We start from the raw sequence: 17,404 nt of genomic DNA, 5'->3' as shown, positions 1-17,404 counted from the left end.
AAACTGAAAACAGAAAAATGGCAGAAATACTCAGGAGGTCAGACAGCCTGTATGGCGTGAGGAACAGCTCACTAACCCAGATCCCAAATGTATAACATGCCATTGCGTCAGCTCTCTCCACAGACACAGCCCAATGTTTTTATTATAAACAGAATAAATTCCTGCTTCTGACATCCTGTTCTGTACAAAATGGTTCCTGTCTTTGGTCACAAACTAGGCACAACTTGACAGTGCGGCACTCGCTCAGCACTGACCCTCTGACAGTGCGGCACTGGCTCAGCATCGATTTGTAGAAATTGACTGATTAGTTAACTTGGTTGAACCAAGGCTGAGTTGAGTTTGATGTTACCATGGTCATCAGTTTGTTGTGAGATTTAACTTAATTGGTTTGATTTGCAGGTTGCCAGATTGCCAGCAGAAAGTAGGAGGCTGTTTCCTCAACCTCATGCCTCAGATGAAGTCGTTGTACCTCACGTACTGTGCTAACCATCCATCTGCAGTCAGTGTCCTCACTGAACACAGGTATTTGCAAGCCTCAGGGCTTTGTGCTCGGTGGGATTGTGCCTATAATCAGTTTAATTTTCTTAATTCAATTAAAATTTGCCATTCGTGTTTGCACACATTCTATAAAGTGGCTTGTTTATTTCCATTTAGTTATACACAACCTCACATTAACAGATTTTGTGCTATAAAGAGAGGTGTGGGGTTATGTGTTAGTGTGTTTTTAAAAAGAAGTCCTGTGAATGAATTCATTTCATAATCACTCATCTTGAAAATAAACTAATTGATAAAAATGTCAGCTAGTGCCAGTGTTAGTATGCTCGGGTACTCGATCCATTTAATTTCGAGATGAGGAGGAATTCCTTCTCGCAGAGGGTAGTGAATCTGTGGAATTCTTTACTGTGGAGACTGGGTCATTGAGTATGTTCACAGCTGAGGCAGACAGATTTTTAATCAGTGAGAGAATCGAGGGTTCTGGGAATAAAGTGGGAAGGATGAAATGGTGAAAAATTACAATGTGCTACTGTACAGAGGGACCTGGGGGTCCTTGTGCATGAATTGCAAAAACTCAGTCTGCAGATGCAGCAGGTGATCAAGAAGGCAAATGGAATATTGGCCTTTATCGTGAGAGGGGTGGAGTATAAAAGCAGGGAGGTCTTGCTGCAATTGTACAGGGGACTGGTGAGGCCGCAACTAGAGTACTGTGTGCAATTTTGGTCCCTTTATTTGCGGAAGGATATATTGGCTTTGGAGGGAGTGCAGAGAAGGTTCACCAGGTTGATTCCGGAGATGATGGGGTTAGTTTATGAGGAGAGATTGAGTAGACTGGGCCTGTACTCACTGGAGTTTAGGAGGTTGAAGGAAGATCTTATAGAGACATATAAGATAATGAAGGGGCTAGACAGGGTAGAAGCAGAGAGATTATTTCCACTTAGAAAGGAAACAAGAACTAGAGGGCACAGCCTCAAAATAAGGGGGAGTCAATTTAGAATAGAGTTCAGGAGGAACTTCTTCTCTGAGGGTAGTGAATCTTTGGAATTCTCTGCCCTTGAAGCAGTGGAGGCTATCTCGTTAAATGTGTTTAAGTCACACGTAGATAGATTTTTGATCAATAAGGGAATTAAGGGTTATGGAGAGTAGGCAGATAAGTGGAACTGAACCACTATCAGATCAGCCATGATCTTACTGCATGGCGGGGCAGGCTCGAGGGGCTAGTTGGCCCACTCCTGCTCCTATTTCTTATGTTCTAAAGTGGAGTTGAGGATTATCACACATTAGCCGCAATCTTATTGAATGGTGGAGCAGACTTGATGGGCTGAATGGCCTGTGCTGCTCTTATATCTTCTAACTATATGGTCAAGAGTTTAAACAATCCAGTTCTGATCCAGCATGGTGGCTAATGTGACAGAGCAAGATTTAAGAATAGACTCTATTTACTTTTACCAGAATGGCCTTTAATTCATTCGCTGACCATTGAACCTAATTTGGACAAGACAGAAACTGTCAGATCCAATTCTCTGATCATACACTCACTGCCGGGACGTTCGTTTTCACAATAACATATTCAATGCAGAGGATTTTTGGTGTACTGAAGTTGGAAAGTTTTGTATTGAGGAACTTTTGATTGAAATAATTTATATTTTAGGATGTTCACTGAGGGAAGAAAAAGTTTTTCAATGAGAGTAGTTCCCTTTGCACCGTCAGGATAAATTGACGACTGTTTTAAAGTGCAGTCACATGATCTGTCTGGTGAACACAGCAACCAATATTCGCATAGTAAGATCCCGTAAATGTTTATTTAAGTTGCTCAAGGTGTAACTGTTGGCTGGGTTACTTGACAAATTCCCCATTTCTTCATGGGATGGTTCCCCAGGGTGGATGAAGAGATCCAGCATCACTAGTTTAAAGGGCAGCAAGGGAGCTCTCCCCGGTGTCCTAGGTCAATCCAAACCAACATCCCTGATGCAGACTATCTCTGGCCATTAACTGTTCGTGGGATCTTGCTTTTTAACTGGGTTGTTGCATTTCCTGTATTGCATCAATGGCTACACATCAAAAGGTTTTCATGGGCCGTGAAGAATCTTGGGACGGCCTGTAACTGAAACGTGTTATAGAAATGTAGGTGTTTCTTTATTATGATCCATAAGTATCAGGATGAATAGATCCTGTGGACAGTGACTGATTGATTTGATTTATTATTGTCACAAGTATCAGTATACAGTGAAAAGTATTGTTTCTTGCACGCTCTGTAGACAAAGCATACCGTTTATAGAGAAGGAAATGAGAGAGTGCAGAATGTAGTTAAACCATCATAGCTAGGATATAGAGAAAGATCAACTTAACACAAGATAGGTCCATTCAAAAGCCTGATGGCAACAAGGAAGAAACTGTTCTTGAGTTGGTTGGTACGTGACCTCAGATTTTTGTATCTTTTTCCCGACAGAAGAAGGTGGAAGGTACTACGTCCAGGATGCTTGGGGTCCTTAATTATGCAGGCTGCTTTTCTGAGGCAGCGGGAAGTGTAGATTGAGTCAGTGGATGGGAGGTTGATTTGAGTGATGGACCGGGCTTCGTTCATGACCCTTTGTAGTTTCTTGCCATCTTGGACAGAGCAGTATCCATACCAAGCTTTAGATACAACCAGAAAGAATGCTTTCTATGGGGCATCTGTAAAAGTTGGTGAGACTCGTAATGGACATACCAAATTTCCTTAGTCTTCTGAGAAAGTAGAGGCATTGATGGGCTTTTCTAACTATAGTGTTGGGATGGGGGGACCAGGACAGGTTGTTGATGATCTGAACACCTAAAAACCTGAAACTCTTGATCCTTTCTACTTCGTCCCCATTGATGGCGACAGGGACATGTTCTCCACTACGCTTCCCGAAATCGATGACAGTCTTTTTTTGTTTTGTTGACGTTGAGAGAGATTATTGTTGTCGCACCAGAAAGAAGAGAGTAGATGTAACAGTAGCTGGGTAATGACAGAATTGTACTGCTCATCACAGTGGGGGTGGGGCTGAGAAAGCGCATTGACTTTGCGGTGACTGGAAAATCCTGCTGGCATGATGGGGTGTAAGACTGCACCCAATATATTAGAAACTTAGAAAATAGAAGGTAGGAGCAAGAGGAGGCCATTTGGCCCTTCAAACCTGCTCCGCCATTCATTATGATCATGGCTGATCATCCAACTCAATACCTAATCCTGCTTTCTCCCCATAACCTTTGATCCCATTTGCCTCAAGTGCTATATCCAGCCACCTCTTGAATACATTCAATGTTTTGGCATCAACTACTTCTTGTGGTAATGAATTCCACAGACTCTTTGGTGAAGAAATCTCCCCTCATTTCTGTCATAAATCCTCAGACTGTAACCCGTGGTTCTGGACTCCCCCACCATCGGGAATATCCTCCCTGCATCTACCCTGTCTAGTCCTGTTAGAATTTTATAAGCCCCTGTGAGATCCCCTCTCATTTACAGAATCATAGAATACCTATGATGCAGAAGGCCATTCGGCCCATTGAACCTGCATCGACAATAATTCCACCAGGCCCTAACCCTGTAACCCCAAGTATTTACCCGGTTAATCCCTCTAACTTATGCATCCTGGAACATTAAGGGGCAATTTAGCATGACCAGTGCACCTAACGTGCACATCTTTGGACTTTGTTTTTGCTGGAGTTCAGACGAATCCAATCCTAACCCAGTCAGTCTCTCCTCCTATATCAGTCCTGTTATCCCAGGAATCAGCCTGGTAAACTTTCGCTGCACTCCCTTGAGAGCAAGAACATCCTTCCTCAGAAAAGAAGACCAAAACTGCACACAATACTCTAGGTGTGGCCTCATCAAGGCCCTGTATAATTGCAACAACAGATCCCTGCTCCTGTATTCAAAACCTGTCGTAATGAAGGCCAACATGCCATTTGCCTTCTTTACTGCTTATTGCACTGCATGTTTATCTTCAGAGACTGGTGGACATCCAGGCCCAGCTGCACACTCCCCTCTCCCAATTTACAGCCATTCAGGTGGCCAGCTGCCACCTTGTTTTTGCTTCCAAATTGAATAACCTCACTCTTATCCAAATTATACTAGATCTGCCATTGATTTTCCCACTTGCCCAACCTGTCCAGATCATTCTGCAGGATCTCTGCATTCTCGTCACAGTTCACCCTCCCATCCAACTTGCTGTCATCTGCAAACTTTGAGATGTTACGTTTTGTTCCCTCATCCAAATCATTAATATATATTGTAAATAGCTGGGGTCCCAGCACCGATCCCTGTGGCACCGCACTAATTACTGCCTGTCAATTTAAAAAGCACCCAGTTCTTTGATTCCTTTCTGCCAACCAGTTTTCTATCCGACACAATACACTTCCCCCAGTCCCATGTGCTTTAATCTTGCATGATAATTTCTTGTGCGTAACTTTGTCAAACACTTTATGAAAGTCCAAATATAGGTCCTGGCTTGGGTCACTGCCTGGGTGGAGTTTGCACATTCTCCCTGTGTCTGTGGGGGTTTCCTCCGAGTGCTCCAGTTTCCTCCCACAGTCTGAAGATGTGCTTGTTAGGTGCATTGACCTGAACAGGCACTGGAGTGTGGCGACTAAGGGAATTTCAGTAACTTCATTGCAGTGCTAATGTAAGTCTTACTTGTGACTAATAAATAAATAAACTTTATAAAACCATACCTACTGGTTCCCCCTTGTCACATCTACTATTACATCTTCAAACACTTCCAACAGATTTGTCAAGCATGATTTCTCCTTCGTAAATCCATGCTGACTCTCTGATCCTGCCACTGCTTTCTAAATGCTTTGCTATAAAGTCCTTGATAATGGATTTGAGGATTTTCCACACTGTCACTGTATTCTCCTGATAAATTGGTGGGATGTGTGGGAATTGCCAGCACGGCCAACTTTTATTGCCCAATCCATGAATACAGTCTACAGCACAGAAAAAGACCATTAAGACTGTGCCAGCGCTTATATTCTGCGCGAGCTTCATCCATCTTCCTATCTCTCACCATCTCCTTCTCCCTCATTCCTTTCTCTCTCATTTATCTATCCAACTTCTCCCTGAAATGTATCTCTGGGGTAGGGAGGATATTTGGAGGCAGTGGGAGGGCAAGTCAAGAGGGATGGGAGAGATGGGAAGGTGAATAGTGTGGATGAACAGAGGGATCTAGGTGTGTGTGTACATAGATCCCTGAAAGTTGGGAATCAAGTAGATAAGGTTGTCAAGAAGGCGTACGGTGTCTTGGCGTTTATTGGTAGGGGGATTGAATTTAGGAGTCGCAGTGTAATGTTGCAACTGTACACTACTCTAGTGCGGCCGCACTTGGAGTACTGTGTGCAGTTCTGGTCCCCGCATTACAAGAAGGATGTGGAGGCGTTGGAGAGGGTGCAGAGGAGGTTTACTAGGATGTTGCCTGGTATGGTGGGGAGGTCCTATGAGGAGAGACTGAGGGATCTAGGGTTGTTTTCGTTGGAAAGAAGGCGGCTAAGAGGGGATCTTATTGAAACATATAAGATGATTAGAGGTTTAGATAGGGTGGATAGTGATAGCCTTTTTCCTCGGATGGAGAAAGCTAGCACGAGGGGGCATGGCTTTAAATTAAGGGGGGGTAGCTACAGGACGGATGTCAGGGGTAGGTTCTTTACCCAGCGGGTGGTGAGGGATTGGAATGCCCTGCCTGCTGCAGTTGTAAATGCGTCTAGTTTGGGGGCGTTTAAGAGATCTCTGGATAGGTTTATGGACGAAAAGGGATTGGTATAGGCTAGTGGGTCATTGTTTTTGTAACTGGTCGGCGCAACATCGTGGGCCGAAGGGCCTGTTCTGCGCTGTAATGTTCTATGTTCTATGTTCTATGTTCTATGTCTCATGGGGCATGGGGAAGGATGAGGGGTAATCGAAAGGTGGGGTGGTCAATGGATGAGAGGTTAGTTTGAGGGAGGGGGGTCCCATGGAGGGGCCGGTTGAGGTGGGATGTGGTAGTTGGGGTGGTGGGAGGAGTAGGGAGGATGGGTTTGCAGTGGGAGGTTCCAGTCCTGTGGTTACCCAGGAGTTAGGAGTGGTTTGGACTTTACTTGGGTGACAATTCTGTTCATTCAGAACAATGTGAAGTCTTTGATTTAGTTGGGATGGTGCCCAGTGTAGGGTCATTGCCCCCAGCAGTTAGAACATCCTGGGTGTGAGCTGGGCAGTTTCCCCCCACGCCGGAGATTGAAATTTATTGGCCACTTTCCAGGGCTGTCCTTTCTATTTTTTTTAACTGTGACATTTACGATTAGAAGTGGTCTAAAAATTGGGATTTTTTTTTGGTTGAGATGATCAGTCTGTAACTGGGTCAGACACACTCACTGAAGCAAGGAAATATTCTCTCACTTAACACACATCTGAATTACAGGGGATCAGATAGTGTGATCCCAAAAGTACAGTAAAAGGCAAAGTAGTTTGACCCGTTTCATCCGCGTGAAACTGATCTGAGAACAGGAAAAGGTCAAAGTGCTAAGGATCTCGCGATAGACCTGAAACCTGAGCAGTGAGACGTTTCCATCCATTTCCAGTCGCTGTACAGTAGAGGGCAGTATTGCCCAACGTGTGGCTCCATTGGAAGGCATTACTCTTGATGCTGCCACAAGAACATTCTGCTTAATAATCATTTCAGTGTAATAATTATAAACCACTGTGAGCCTCGGATTTTCAGAATTGTGATTTAAAAGTGGTTATTTCAGTGACTCAAGAGTTGAAAACCTGGTTAGGTTTCACGCAGTCAATATTTGTTGAATTATAGAACTGTGCGATCACAAGAAAACATTCTGCCCATTCTTCCTGTGCCAGCTCTTAGAACATAGAACATAGAACATTACAGCGCAGAACAGGCCCTTCGGCCCACGATGTTGCGCCGACCAGTTACAAAAACTAGCCTATACCAATCCCTTTTTGTCCATAAACCTATCCACAGATCTCTTAAACGCCCCCAAACTAGGCGCATTTACAACTGCAGCAGGCAGGGCATTCCAATCCCTCACCACCCGCTGGGTAAAGAACCTGCCCCTGACATCCGTCCTGTAGCTAGCCCCCTTTAATTTAAAGCCATGCCCCCTCGTGCTAGCTTTCTCCATCCGAGGAAAAAGGCTATCACTATCCACCCTATCTAAACCTCGAATCATCTTATATGTTTCAATAAGGTCCCCTCTTAGCCACCTTCTTTCCAACGAAAACAACCCTAAATCCCTCAGTCTCTCCTCATAGGACCTCCCCACCATACCAGGCACCATCCTAGTAAACCTCCTCTGCACCCTCTCCAAAGCCTCCACATCCTTCTTGTAATGTGGGGACCAGAACTGCACACAGTACTCCAAGTGCGGCTGCACCAGAGTAGTGTACAGTTGCAACATGACGCTGCAACTCCTAAATTCAATCCCCCTACCAATAAACGCCAAGACACCGTACGCCTTCTTAACAACCTTATCTGCTTGATTCCCAACTTTCAGGGATCTATGTACACATACACCTAGATCCCTCTGTTCATCCACACTATTCTTTGACAGCATTACCCAATTAATGCCACTCCCCTGCCCTTTTTCCAAAGCCCTACAAATGTTTTCCCACTAATTCCCCTTTTTTAAAGTTCTTGTTGAGTCTGCCCTTTCAGGCAGCATGTTCCTGCTCGCTGTAAAACATTCTCATTTCTGGTTCTTTTGCCAGTCTGTCCCTCTGAGTACTGTCCCTCCTGCCAGTGGAAACAGTTTACTTTCAGGGTGGTGATTGTGTGGAACGGGTTACACACATGGGGAGAGTGGAACAAGAAATGTTTACTTCCAAAACACCAGGGATTTCCTCTGCAAATGGGATTCTGAATTATCACAAGAATCATGGAACGATGCATCACCTGATCCATTCTATCTGTTTGGTTTCTCTGAGTGATCAAACCACCCCTGTGCTCTTTCCCCAAAACACTGCACATTTTATGTTTCAATTGTTTTGTCTATTTCTCTGTTTTGAAAGTTACTATTGAAAATGCTTCCACTGCCCATTCAGGCAATGCCTTCCAGAGCACGATAACTCGCTGTAAAGAAATGTTTCCTCCTGTCACACCTGGTTGCTAATTCAATTCAACCCGTGTCCGCTGGTTACTGACTGTCCTGTCAGTTTCTCCTTATTTACTCCTTCGAAACTGAATCTCCTTTTAACCCTCAGCTGTGAGAGGAACATCCCCACTGCCCCCAAGCTCTCCCCCAATCCCTGAAACCGTTCACATAAAATCCCCCAAAAATGTATCAATCTCAGTCTTCGAATTGTCAATCGATCCTGACCATCCACAGTCTCTGGAGAGAGAAAGTTCCAGATTTCCACTCCCCTTTGTGAAAAAGTGCTTCCTGACTTCACCACTGAACAACCTGACTCTCATGTTAAGGTTCTGTACCAGTACTAGACCCTCTCTCTCTTCCCCATCCCCCCACCAGTTCTGGACTCCTACTCTCTCCCCAGTACTGAATGCTCTCTCTCTCTCTCTCTTTGTCTCCCAGTTCTGAACTTTTTCTCTTATCCACCTCAAACCAGAGGAAATAGTTTCACTGTGTCAACCCTAACAAATCTTTTTAATGTTTTGAAGACTTCAATAAGATCAACTATCACCTGTCTAAACTGGAGGGAATGCAAACCTAATCTGTAGTCCTGGTACATTCTGCACAATGTGCACTGCATGCTCTCTGAGATATGAGGGTGAGTGGTCAGACCTGAGGAACCCAACAGTAATCATCTTGTAAAGTGTTGTAGCTGGCCTGAGTCTCACTCGCGTGTTTGAAAATGTATTCTGTGTTCTGACAGTGAGGAACTGGATAAATTCATGGAAAGCCAAGGAGCAAGCAGCCCCGGGATTCTGATGTTAACCACGAGTCTCAGCAAACCGTTTCTGAGACTGGACAAGTATCCGGCGTTACTGCAGGAATTGGAAAGACACATGGAGGTACATGGAGCTGAGCTGAATAATGCGGAGCCTGGGTGTGAAGTTGTTTTGTGTTGGAGAGTGTAGGATGTCGATAAACATCAACACTGGCCACCAGTCTGTAGGTGCCCAGGACAGAAACAACTAAATATTTCACATAAATACTGAGGAAGGATTGTGATGAAGAGTGAAAATATTAATCTGCCTCTTCTTTCAGGAGCCAGTGAGCTTGTTATGTATTTCCAGCAATTTCAGATTTTTAACATTTATAGTTCCTCATATATCATGGAGGGATGTGAGGGTAACTGATATTTATAGCCCATCCTCTTTTCCTTGAGGGCTGTTGTTTAAGCTTTGATACAACTGTGTGTGTGTCCAGGTAGTTTCTGAGGCTAGGTAAGAGTTGACCTTATTAGCATGAAATGAATGGGGAAGGATGGCAGGTCTTCCACCCTAAAGAGCTTTGGTGAAGTTGCATGCACACAAGCAATCGCCGTTTTTAATGCCCATCACCTTTTTGATTGCTGGATATATCAGATATATTGCAAGTTTATCTTTCTGTATCTGGAGATTGAGATTATGTCTATTGATAACTGATATGGGGAGACAGTGGTAATGGTTGCCATCTCCTTTGATCTTCCTGAGAGTTGGGTTCTTGCTGGTACAGTGTGTGTTATCATCAACTGGTAAAAAATCTAGGGTTCCAACAGTCTGTGTCCCCTTAGTGTCTCGAGATGTGTAGGCTAGGGGTATAAATATGTGGGGCTACAGGGATAGGGCCTGGATGAGATTCTCGGTTGGAGAGTTGGTACAGATTCGATGAGCCGAGCAGCCTCCTGCACTTTAGGAATTCTATGATTCTGTCAAAATTACTGTCAGTCGCCAGCAGAGACTGCCCCCCATTGTGTCTAACCATCGCCCTATCTTCAATCTGATTTATTATTATTGTCAAGTGTATTAACGTACAGTGAAAAGTATTGTTTCTTGCATGCTATACAGACAGAACATACCATTCATAGAGAAGGAAATGAGAGCGTGCAGAATGTAGTGTTACAGTCATAGGGTGTAGAGAAAGATCAAATTAATGCAAGGTAAGTCCATTCAAAATTCTGAAGCAGCAGGGAAGAAGCTGTTCTTGAGTCGGTTGGTATGTGACCTCAGACTTTTGTACCTTTTTCCCCGACGAAAGAAAGTGAAGAGAGAATGTCCAGGGTGCAGGGGTCCTTAATTATGCTGGCTGCTTTTCTGGGGCAGTGGGAAGTGTAGACAGAGTCAATGGATGGGAGGCTGATTTGCATGATGGATTGTGCTACATTCACGACCTTTTGTAGTCCCTTGCGGTCTTGGGGTAGAGCAGGAGCCATATCAAGCTGTGGTACAACCAGAAAGAATGGCAGATGGAGTTTAATGTAGATAAATGCAAGGTGATGCATTTGATAGATTGAACCAGGACAGGACTTACTCAGTTAATAGTAGGGCACTGGGGAGAGTTACAGAACAAAGAGATCGAGGGGTACATGTTCATAGCTCTTTGAAAGTGGAGTCACAGGTGGACAGAGTGGTGAAGGCAACTTTCAGCATGCTTGGTTTCATTGGTCAGAGCATTGACTACAGGAGTTGGGACGTCTGTTGCAATTGTACAAGACATTGGTAAGGTCACACTTGGAATTCTGTACAGTTCTGGTCACCCTATTATAGAAAGAAAGAGTGCAGAAAAGATTTACTGTGATGGTTTGAGTTATAAGGAGAGGCTGGATAGACTGGGACTTTTTTCTCTGGAGCGTAGACGGCTGAAGGGCGATCTTACAGACATCTATAAAATAATGAGGGGCTAGATAGATAGTCAATATCTTTTCCCAGAGGTAGGGGAGTCTAAAACTAGAGGTTTAAGGTGAGAAGGGAGAGATACAAAAGTGTCCAGAAGGGCAGAAGATCGAGAGTGTCTGGAACAAGCTGCCAGAGGTAGTGGTAGAGGTGAGTGTGATTTTGTCTTTTAAAAAGCATTTAGACAGTTACATGGTTAAGATGGGTATGGAGAGATATGGGCCAAATGTGGGCAACTGGGATTAGCTTAGAGGTTTAAAAAAAGGCGGCATGGACAAATTAGGCCGAAGGGCCTGTTTCCATGCTGTAAACCTCTATGACTCTATAAAGCTTTCTTTGGTGTGTCTGTAAAAGTTGGTGAGAGTCGTCGCTGACATGCCAAATGTCCTTAGCCTCCTGAGAAAGGAGAGATGTTGGTGAGCTTCCTTAACTATAATGTCAGCATGGCGGGGGGGGCCAGGACAGGTTGTTGGTGATCTGGACACCTAAAAACGTGAAGCTCTTGACCCTTTCTATACTGTCCCCATTGATGTAGAGAGAGGCATGTTCTCCACAATGCTTCTTGAATCGATGACAGTCTCATTCATTTTGTTGACAATCTGGCAATGTTTGCGACTTCACACTTCAGACCACCATCACCACCACACACACACACACCGCGCCCCCCCCCGCCCCGCAACACTCCCTGCTCAGAGCCTCCTTATCTTGAGATGATCTAGATTTCCATTTAATGCCTGGATCGGACCAGCTGGCACATCGGATTGATTCTGATAGACACGACTTCATGTCCTGCTGCTCCCTGTTTGTGTTGTGCTTTCCACATCTCTGGCTCAGTGCTATCTGTAGAGTAAACGTGTGGCTGCAGGGAAGCTCTGACCGACCTTCTGAACTCAGGACGGTTTCTCCAGCTCTCTCTGAGTTGTCAGGATCACCATCATTGCACATTTCCTCTTCATTGCCGCTGCTCCCAGGGTTAATGCTCGTGTCTGCTTCGCTGAGATCTTTGCTGCCTGAACAGATTCTGTGCACTCTGCACAATCTTATCTTGCATTTGTCTGCAATAATCTGCGACCACATGCAGTTTCTGAAAGTGGTGCACTGCAATCTGTCAATGCACCGTGAGGTTGTGAGTCTGAGCCACTCATTTGGCCAACGGGAAGCTGGCAGTAATATTCGAGCGGCGTTATGTCCCTCTTCCTCCTTACCCATCCCCTGTACAAAGGGAAATGCCATGGCTACTTCAGCGGTGATTATCAGAGTTTAATGTCAGAGAACGGAAGCATAGCCCCTTTTGTCGACGCTGTTTTCACTGGGTTAGTCAACACTGTGTATGATTGCTGTCAGCACGTTCACTACCTGACTGCGGGAATTGGCCAATGAGGTGGAGAGGCAGATCTGGGAGACAGCTACAAGCATAGTATCAGGGAGTGTTTCCTTACAGATTACTGCTCTAATGGGAATTATTATGTTTTAAGTATATTTTCATTCATTCTTAAGATGTGGACCATTCTTAATAATTAATTATAATTATTCAGAGAGCATTTCAAAGTCAACCACATTGCTGTGCGTCTAGAGACAGATTGCCTTCCCGAAAAGGCATTGTAAACCAGATGAGTTTTTACAACAATCCAGAATAGTTTCATGGTTATTATTAGATTTTTATTTGAATTCAAATCTCACAATCTGTAACCTCATGGCCCGGCGTATTCCCCGCTCTCCCATTACCACCAGGTCAGTATAACTCTGGTTCAATGGAGAGTGCAGGGGGGCATGCCAGGAGCAGCATCACGTATACCTAAAAATGTGTCAACCTAGTGAAGCTAAAATACAGGACTACTTGCATGCCAAATGGCAAAAACAGCAAGTGACAGACAGAGTTAAGCAATCCCACAATCAATGGATCAGATCAAAACTTTGCAGCCCTGCCACATCCAGCCCTGAATGGACAATTAAACAACTCACTGGAGGAGGAGGCTCCACACACATCCCCATCCTCAATGATGGAGGAGCTCAGCACATCAGTGCAAAAGGTAAGACTGCAGCATTTGCAACAATCTTCAGCCGGAAGTGCCGAGTGGATGATCCATCTTGGCCTCCTCCGGTGGTCCCCAGCATCTCGGATGTCAGTCTCCAGCCAATTCGATTCATTCCATATGACATCAAAAAATAATTGAAGTCACTGGATAGTGCAAAGGCAATGGGCCCTGAAAACATTTTGACAGTAATGTTGAAGACTTGTGCTCCAGAACTTGCTGCTCCCCTAGCCAAGCTCTTCCAGTAGTTACAACACTGATATCTACCCAACAATGTGGAAAATTGCCCAGATATGTCCCGTACACAAAAATCAGTTCAAATCCAACCCAGCCAATTATCACCCAGTCTATTCTGGATCATCAGTAAAGTGATGGAAGGGGTCATTAACAGTGCTATCAAGCAGCACCTGCTCAGCAATAACCTGCTCAGTGACACCCAGTTTGCATTTTGCCAGAGTCCCAGCATAGCCCTCCACTCCATCCCATCCCCGAACATCATGACCAATCCCCCTAACCGGCACGTCTTTGAACTGTGAAAGACACTATTGAAAAATAAGTTGTTTCTTTAAGTTATTTAAATGTTTTGTTTGAAATGTTCATTTTGTTTTTCCAGGAATCCCATCCTGATTATCCAGATATTTTGAAAGGAATGACATCATTCAAAAACCTGGTGGTGAGTCTGAGTCTTGGAGCCAACTATGTCAGTGCGCAGAAACACTCGGCCTCATCACAGAGCCACCAAAGCCAACCCTGTGTCTTATCCCTTAAGCTGCTTTTACATTTCCAGAGGGAATCTTGCAAATGGACGGCCACTGGTCTTGGGGACATCAACACCCGTTCTGTGCTCCAGACCGGCGCTCCATGTGCTGCCTTTGATTAGCACAGAGGCTGGTTTACTCTCAGCTGGAGCTGAGTGGGTAATTCTCGTCTGAATTGCAAGATTTTGGTTCAAGTTCCATCTCAGAGACTTGGCACAGTCTCCAGGTTAATGGTCTCATTGCAATACTGAGGGAGTGCTGCACTGTCAGAAGGTCAGTACTGAGGGAGTGCCGCATTGTCGGAAGGTCAGTACTGAAGGAGTACCACACTGTCAGAGGGTCAGTACTGAGGGAGTGCATCACTGTCAGAGGGAGTGCCGCGCTGTGAGAGGGTCAGTACTGAGGGAGTCCGGCACTGTCAGAGGGTCAGTACTGAGGGAGCGCCACACTGTCAATGATGCGATGTCAAACTGATGCAACAGAGTGTATGGTTATGTCCTGGGATGTTCGTACCCAGTGTCCTGGTCAATATTTGTCCCTCAGCCAACATCACAAATGTTACCTGGCCACTGTCACATTACTGGCTGTGGAATCTTCCTCGCACAACGTTGCACAATGACTCCGCTTCATTGGCTGTGTCACCCTCTGGGACATCCAGAGGTTGTATTCTGCTGATTCTGAGGTGAAATCCAGGGCCTTCCAGCTGTTTGCCTCCATTGATGACATCAATGAGTTCTTTGTATGGTCCGTGATGATTCCCAATTCCTTTTCCCTCTCAGCCCCTGCCGGTGAAGACCATTACTCTTGTTAAATCGCGATGACGTTTGTTTATTCGCCCCACGTTCTGAATTGTCTGTTTGTTTGAAACTGCCCGAGTGATTAAGTGTGTAATTTCCGGGGCCAGATTGAAGCAGTTAGGCGTTAGTTTCCTCTGGCTACCAACCTTCAGACAGGAAACAGAGATAAACTCCATCTCCTTCTTTCTGCACTGCCTATTTCAGTTCATATTCATATTTGTTACATTAAAATCAAGCTGAGGAGAATGATCACATTTAACAACCGTAATTATAGAATCCCATGGCAAGGAGGAAGGCCATTTGATTCCTTGTGCCTTGCTGGCTCTGAGTCCAGTTTCGCCTCACCGTACTACTTTGTCTTTGAAAATTCCCAAGATATCTGCCTCCACCACTATTTCAGGTAGCGACTTGTAGATACTGTCTGAAGACCTTTCTCTTTGCCCTTTAGTTCATAAGCCAATTATTTTAAATCTCCAGACTTTGCTTATTAACCCACTGAACAGAGCAAATAGTTTCTCCCTCTTTTCATAGAACCCCTGCAGTGCAGAAGGTGGCCATTCAGTCTGTCAAATCTGCACCAACTCTGATCCAGGCCCTCTCCCCTGCCCTATCTCTGTAACCCCATACACTTAATATGGCTAATCCACCAAATCTATACATCATGGGACACTGAGGGAGAATTTAACATGACCAATCCGCCTAACCTGTGCATCTTTGGACTGTGGGCGGCAACCGGAGCACCAGGAGGAAGCCCATGCAGACACAAGGAGAACGTGCAAACTCCACACAGACAGTGACCCAAGCCAGGGATTGAACGCAGGTCCCTGTTGTTGTGAGGCAAAAATGCTCATCACTGTACCATCGTGTCACCGTTCTTTCTCTCTGGAGTGTGAATGATTCTATTAACTGGTACAATTTTTGGCCTTTGATTAGATTAAAACTTTTCCCATTTGGGGAAAGATCAACCTATTTCTCCTGGTTGGGTCACAGTGCCACTCGGTGGCAATTATAAGTATGGACTGAGTTTTACATTTAATGCAAATGCTTTTTTCATTGGTGCTGCTTGAATTTGCCTTGTAAAATATACTCAAAGTTTCAGAAAAAGTTGATGAAAGGAATGGATTAAAAACCAGCAGCACCATTGCTCTGTAACCCAACGTTGGCGATGTAAAGTGAACAATATTGTAATTACAGCATAATCGTTTAATAACCCTCTCCGGCAACCTAACCACAGACTGGTTTGGGCTTGTTCTGAAATCATTCTAATAAAAATGCTTATTGCCAGCTTCTAGCTATCAAAGGACTTGCTTCTGATGATTAAGGAAGAGATATTTGTTCCATTCCTGCCCAAACTCCCTCCGTGTCTCCTTCAGCCACCCATTTGCTTATTGACCCACTTTCCTCCCAGTTTCACAACGCCTCCACGAGAACATTTCAAATCTGCTCCCCCCCCCCCCGCGAACTGTCCTCCAGTCCTACAACCCTCCGAGATCTTTGTAATGCTTGAATTCTGCCCTGTTGCACATCCCCTGGTTTTAACACCATTGATGAGTGGGTGCAGAGTCTCTCCCTGAACCTTTCCACCTCTCCTCCCAGACTTTCCCGATCCAACCTCTTTTACTGAACCTTTTTGTCACTTGTTCTAATATCTCCTTCTGTGCTCAGTGTCAGTTTTCTTTACCTGATTTATTTTCCCGTGAGGCTCCCTTGAATCATGTTGCTATGTTAAACACTATGTAAATACAAATTTATTTCACAAACAAACATGAGAATGGCAATATAAACAAAGGCAAATTACTGTGGATGCTGGAATCTGAAACCAAAGGAGAAAATGCTGGAAAATCTCAGCAGGTCTGGCAGCATCTGTAAGGAGAGAAATGAGCTGACGTTTCAAGTCCAGATGACCCTTTGTTAAAGCATTCTTGAGCTTTGACGAAAGGTCATCTGGGCTCGAAATGTCAGCTCTTTTCTTGCAGATGCTGCCACACCTGCTGAGATTTCCTAGCATTTTCTCTTTTGGTATAAGAAGAGCAATGTCCTGTTCAACCTGCTCGTGTTTTCTGTTTAAATTGAGATGAATGATGGCAGCAGTTACAGTGTTATTTCTCTCTCTAGGCGCAGTGTCAGGACCTGAGGAAGAGGAAGCAGCTCGAGCTACAGATACTGTCGGAACAAATCCAGGGCTGGGAGGGTGAAGATATCAAGTCCCTTGGAAATGTCATTTACATGTCCCAGGTGATGGTGCAGTGTGGAGCGAGCGAGGTGAGGAATTTTACAAAGTTGAGGGCAATAAAAGTGACAGCTATACTTCGTTTACATACTGCACGTGGGAGGCTATTCACTGAGTGACATCTCCCGTTAATATCTTCACCTTTACTGGATTTGAAGCCCTACGTCAGAAAACTCCTGTCTGATTTCTGAGTTAGTGCAATTAATTAGTTTCAGTTCTGGTCTTCAAATAATGAGCTGGTTTCCAGTTTAGCATCTTGAGCATGGTCCTGGATACTGTGGAGTGCCGAAGGAAGGAGTAAAGGAACATCTTG

General features: G+C 44.7%; 1 protein-coding gene across 4 annotated transcripts in view; it reads left to right on the top strand.

Annotated features, from left to right (window-relative positions):
• arhgef6 (Rac/Cdc42 guanine nucleotide exchange factor (GEF) 6) overlaps positions 1–17,404 on the top strand; it is a 149,599-nt gene that overhangs the window by 102,628 nt on the left and 29,567 nt on the right. For all 4 annotated transcript variants that reach the window (XM_080187785.1, XM_080187784.1, XM_080187783.1 and 1 more), the window contains exons 9-12: positions 400–522; positions 9,332–9,470; positions 13,920–13,979; positions 16,977–17,123. In XM_080187785.1, the coding sequence (XP_080043911.1) occupies positions 400–522; positions 9,332–9,470; positions 13,920–13,979; positions 16,977–17,123 (469 nt within the window). The remainder of the gene's footprint in view (positions 1–399; positions 523–9,331; positions 9,471–13,919; positions 13,980–16,976; positions 17,124–17,404) is intronic.

The sequence above is a fragment of the Carcharhinus amblyrhynchos genome, chromosome 4, assembly GCF_965287045.1.
Source record: "Carcharhinus amblyrhynchos chromosome 4, sCarAmb.v2.hapA, whole genome shotgun sequence".
Taxonomy (NCBI): Eukaryota; Metazoa; Chordata; class Chondrichthyes; order Carcharhiniformes; family Carcharhinidae; genus Carcharhinus; species Carcharhinus amblyrhynchos.
This window is presented reverse-complemented; position numbering and strand designations above follow the sequence as displayed.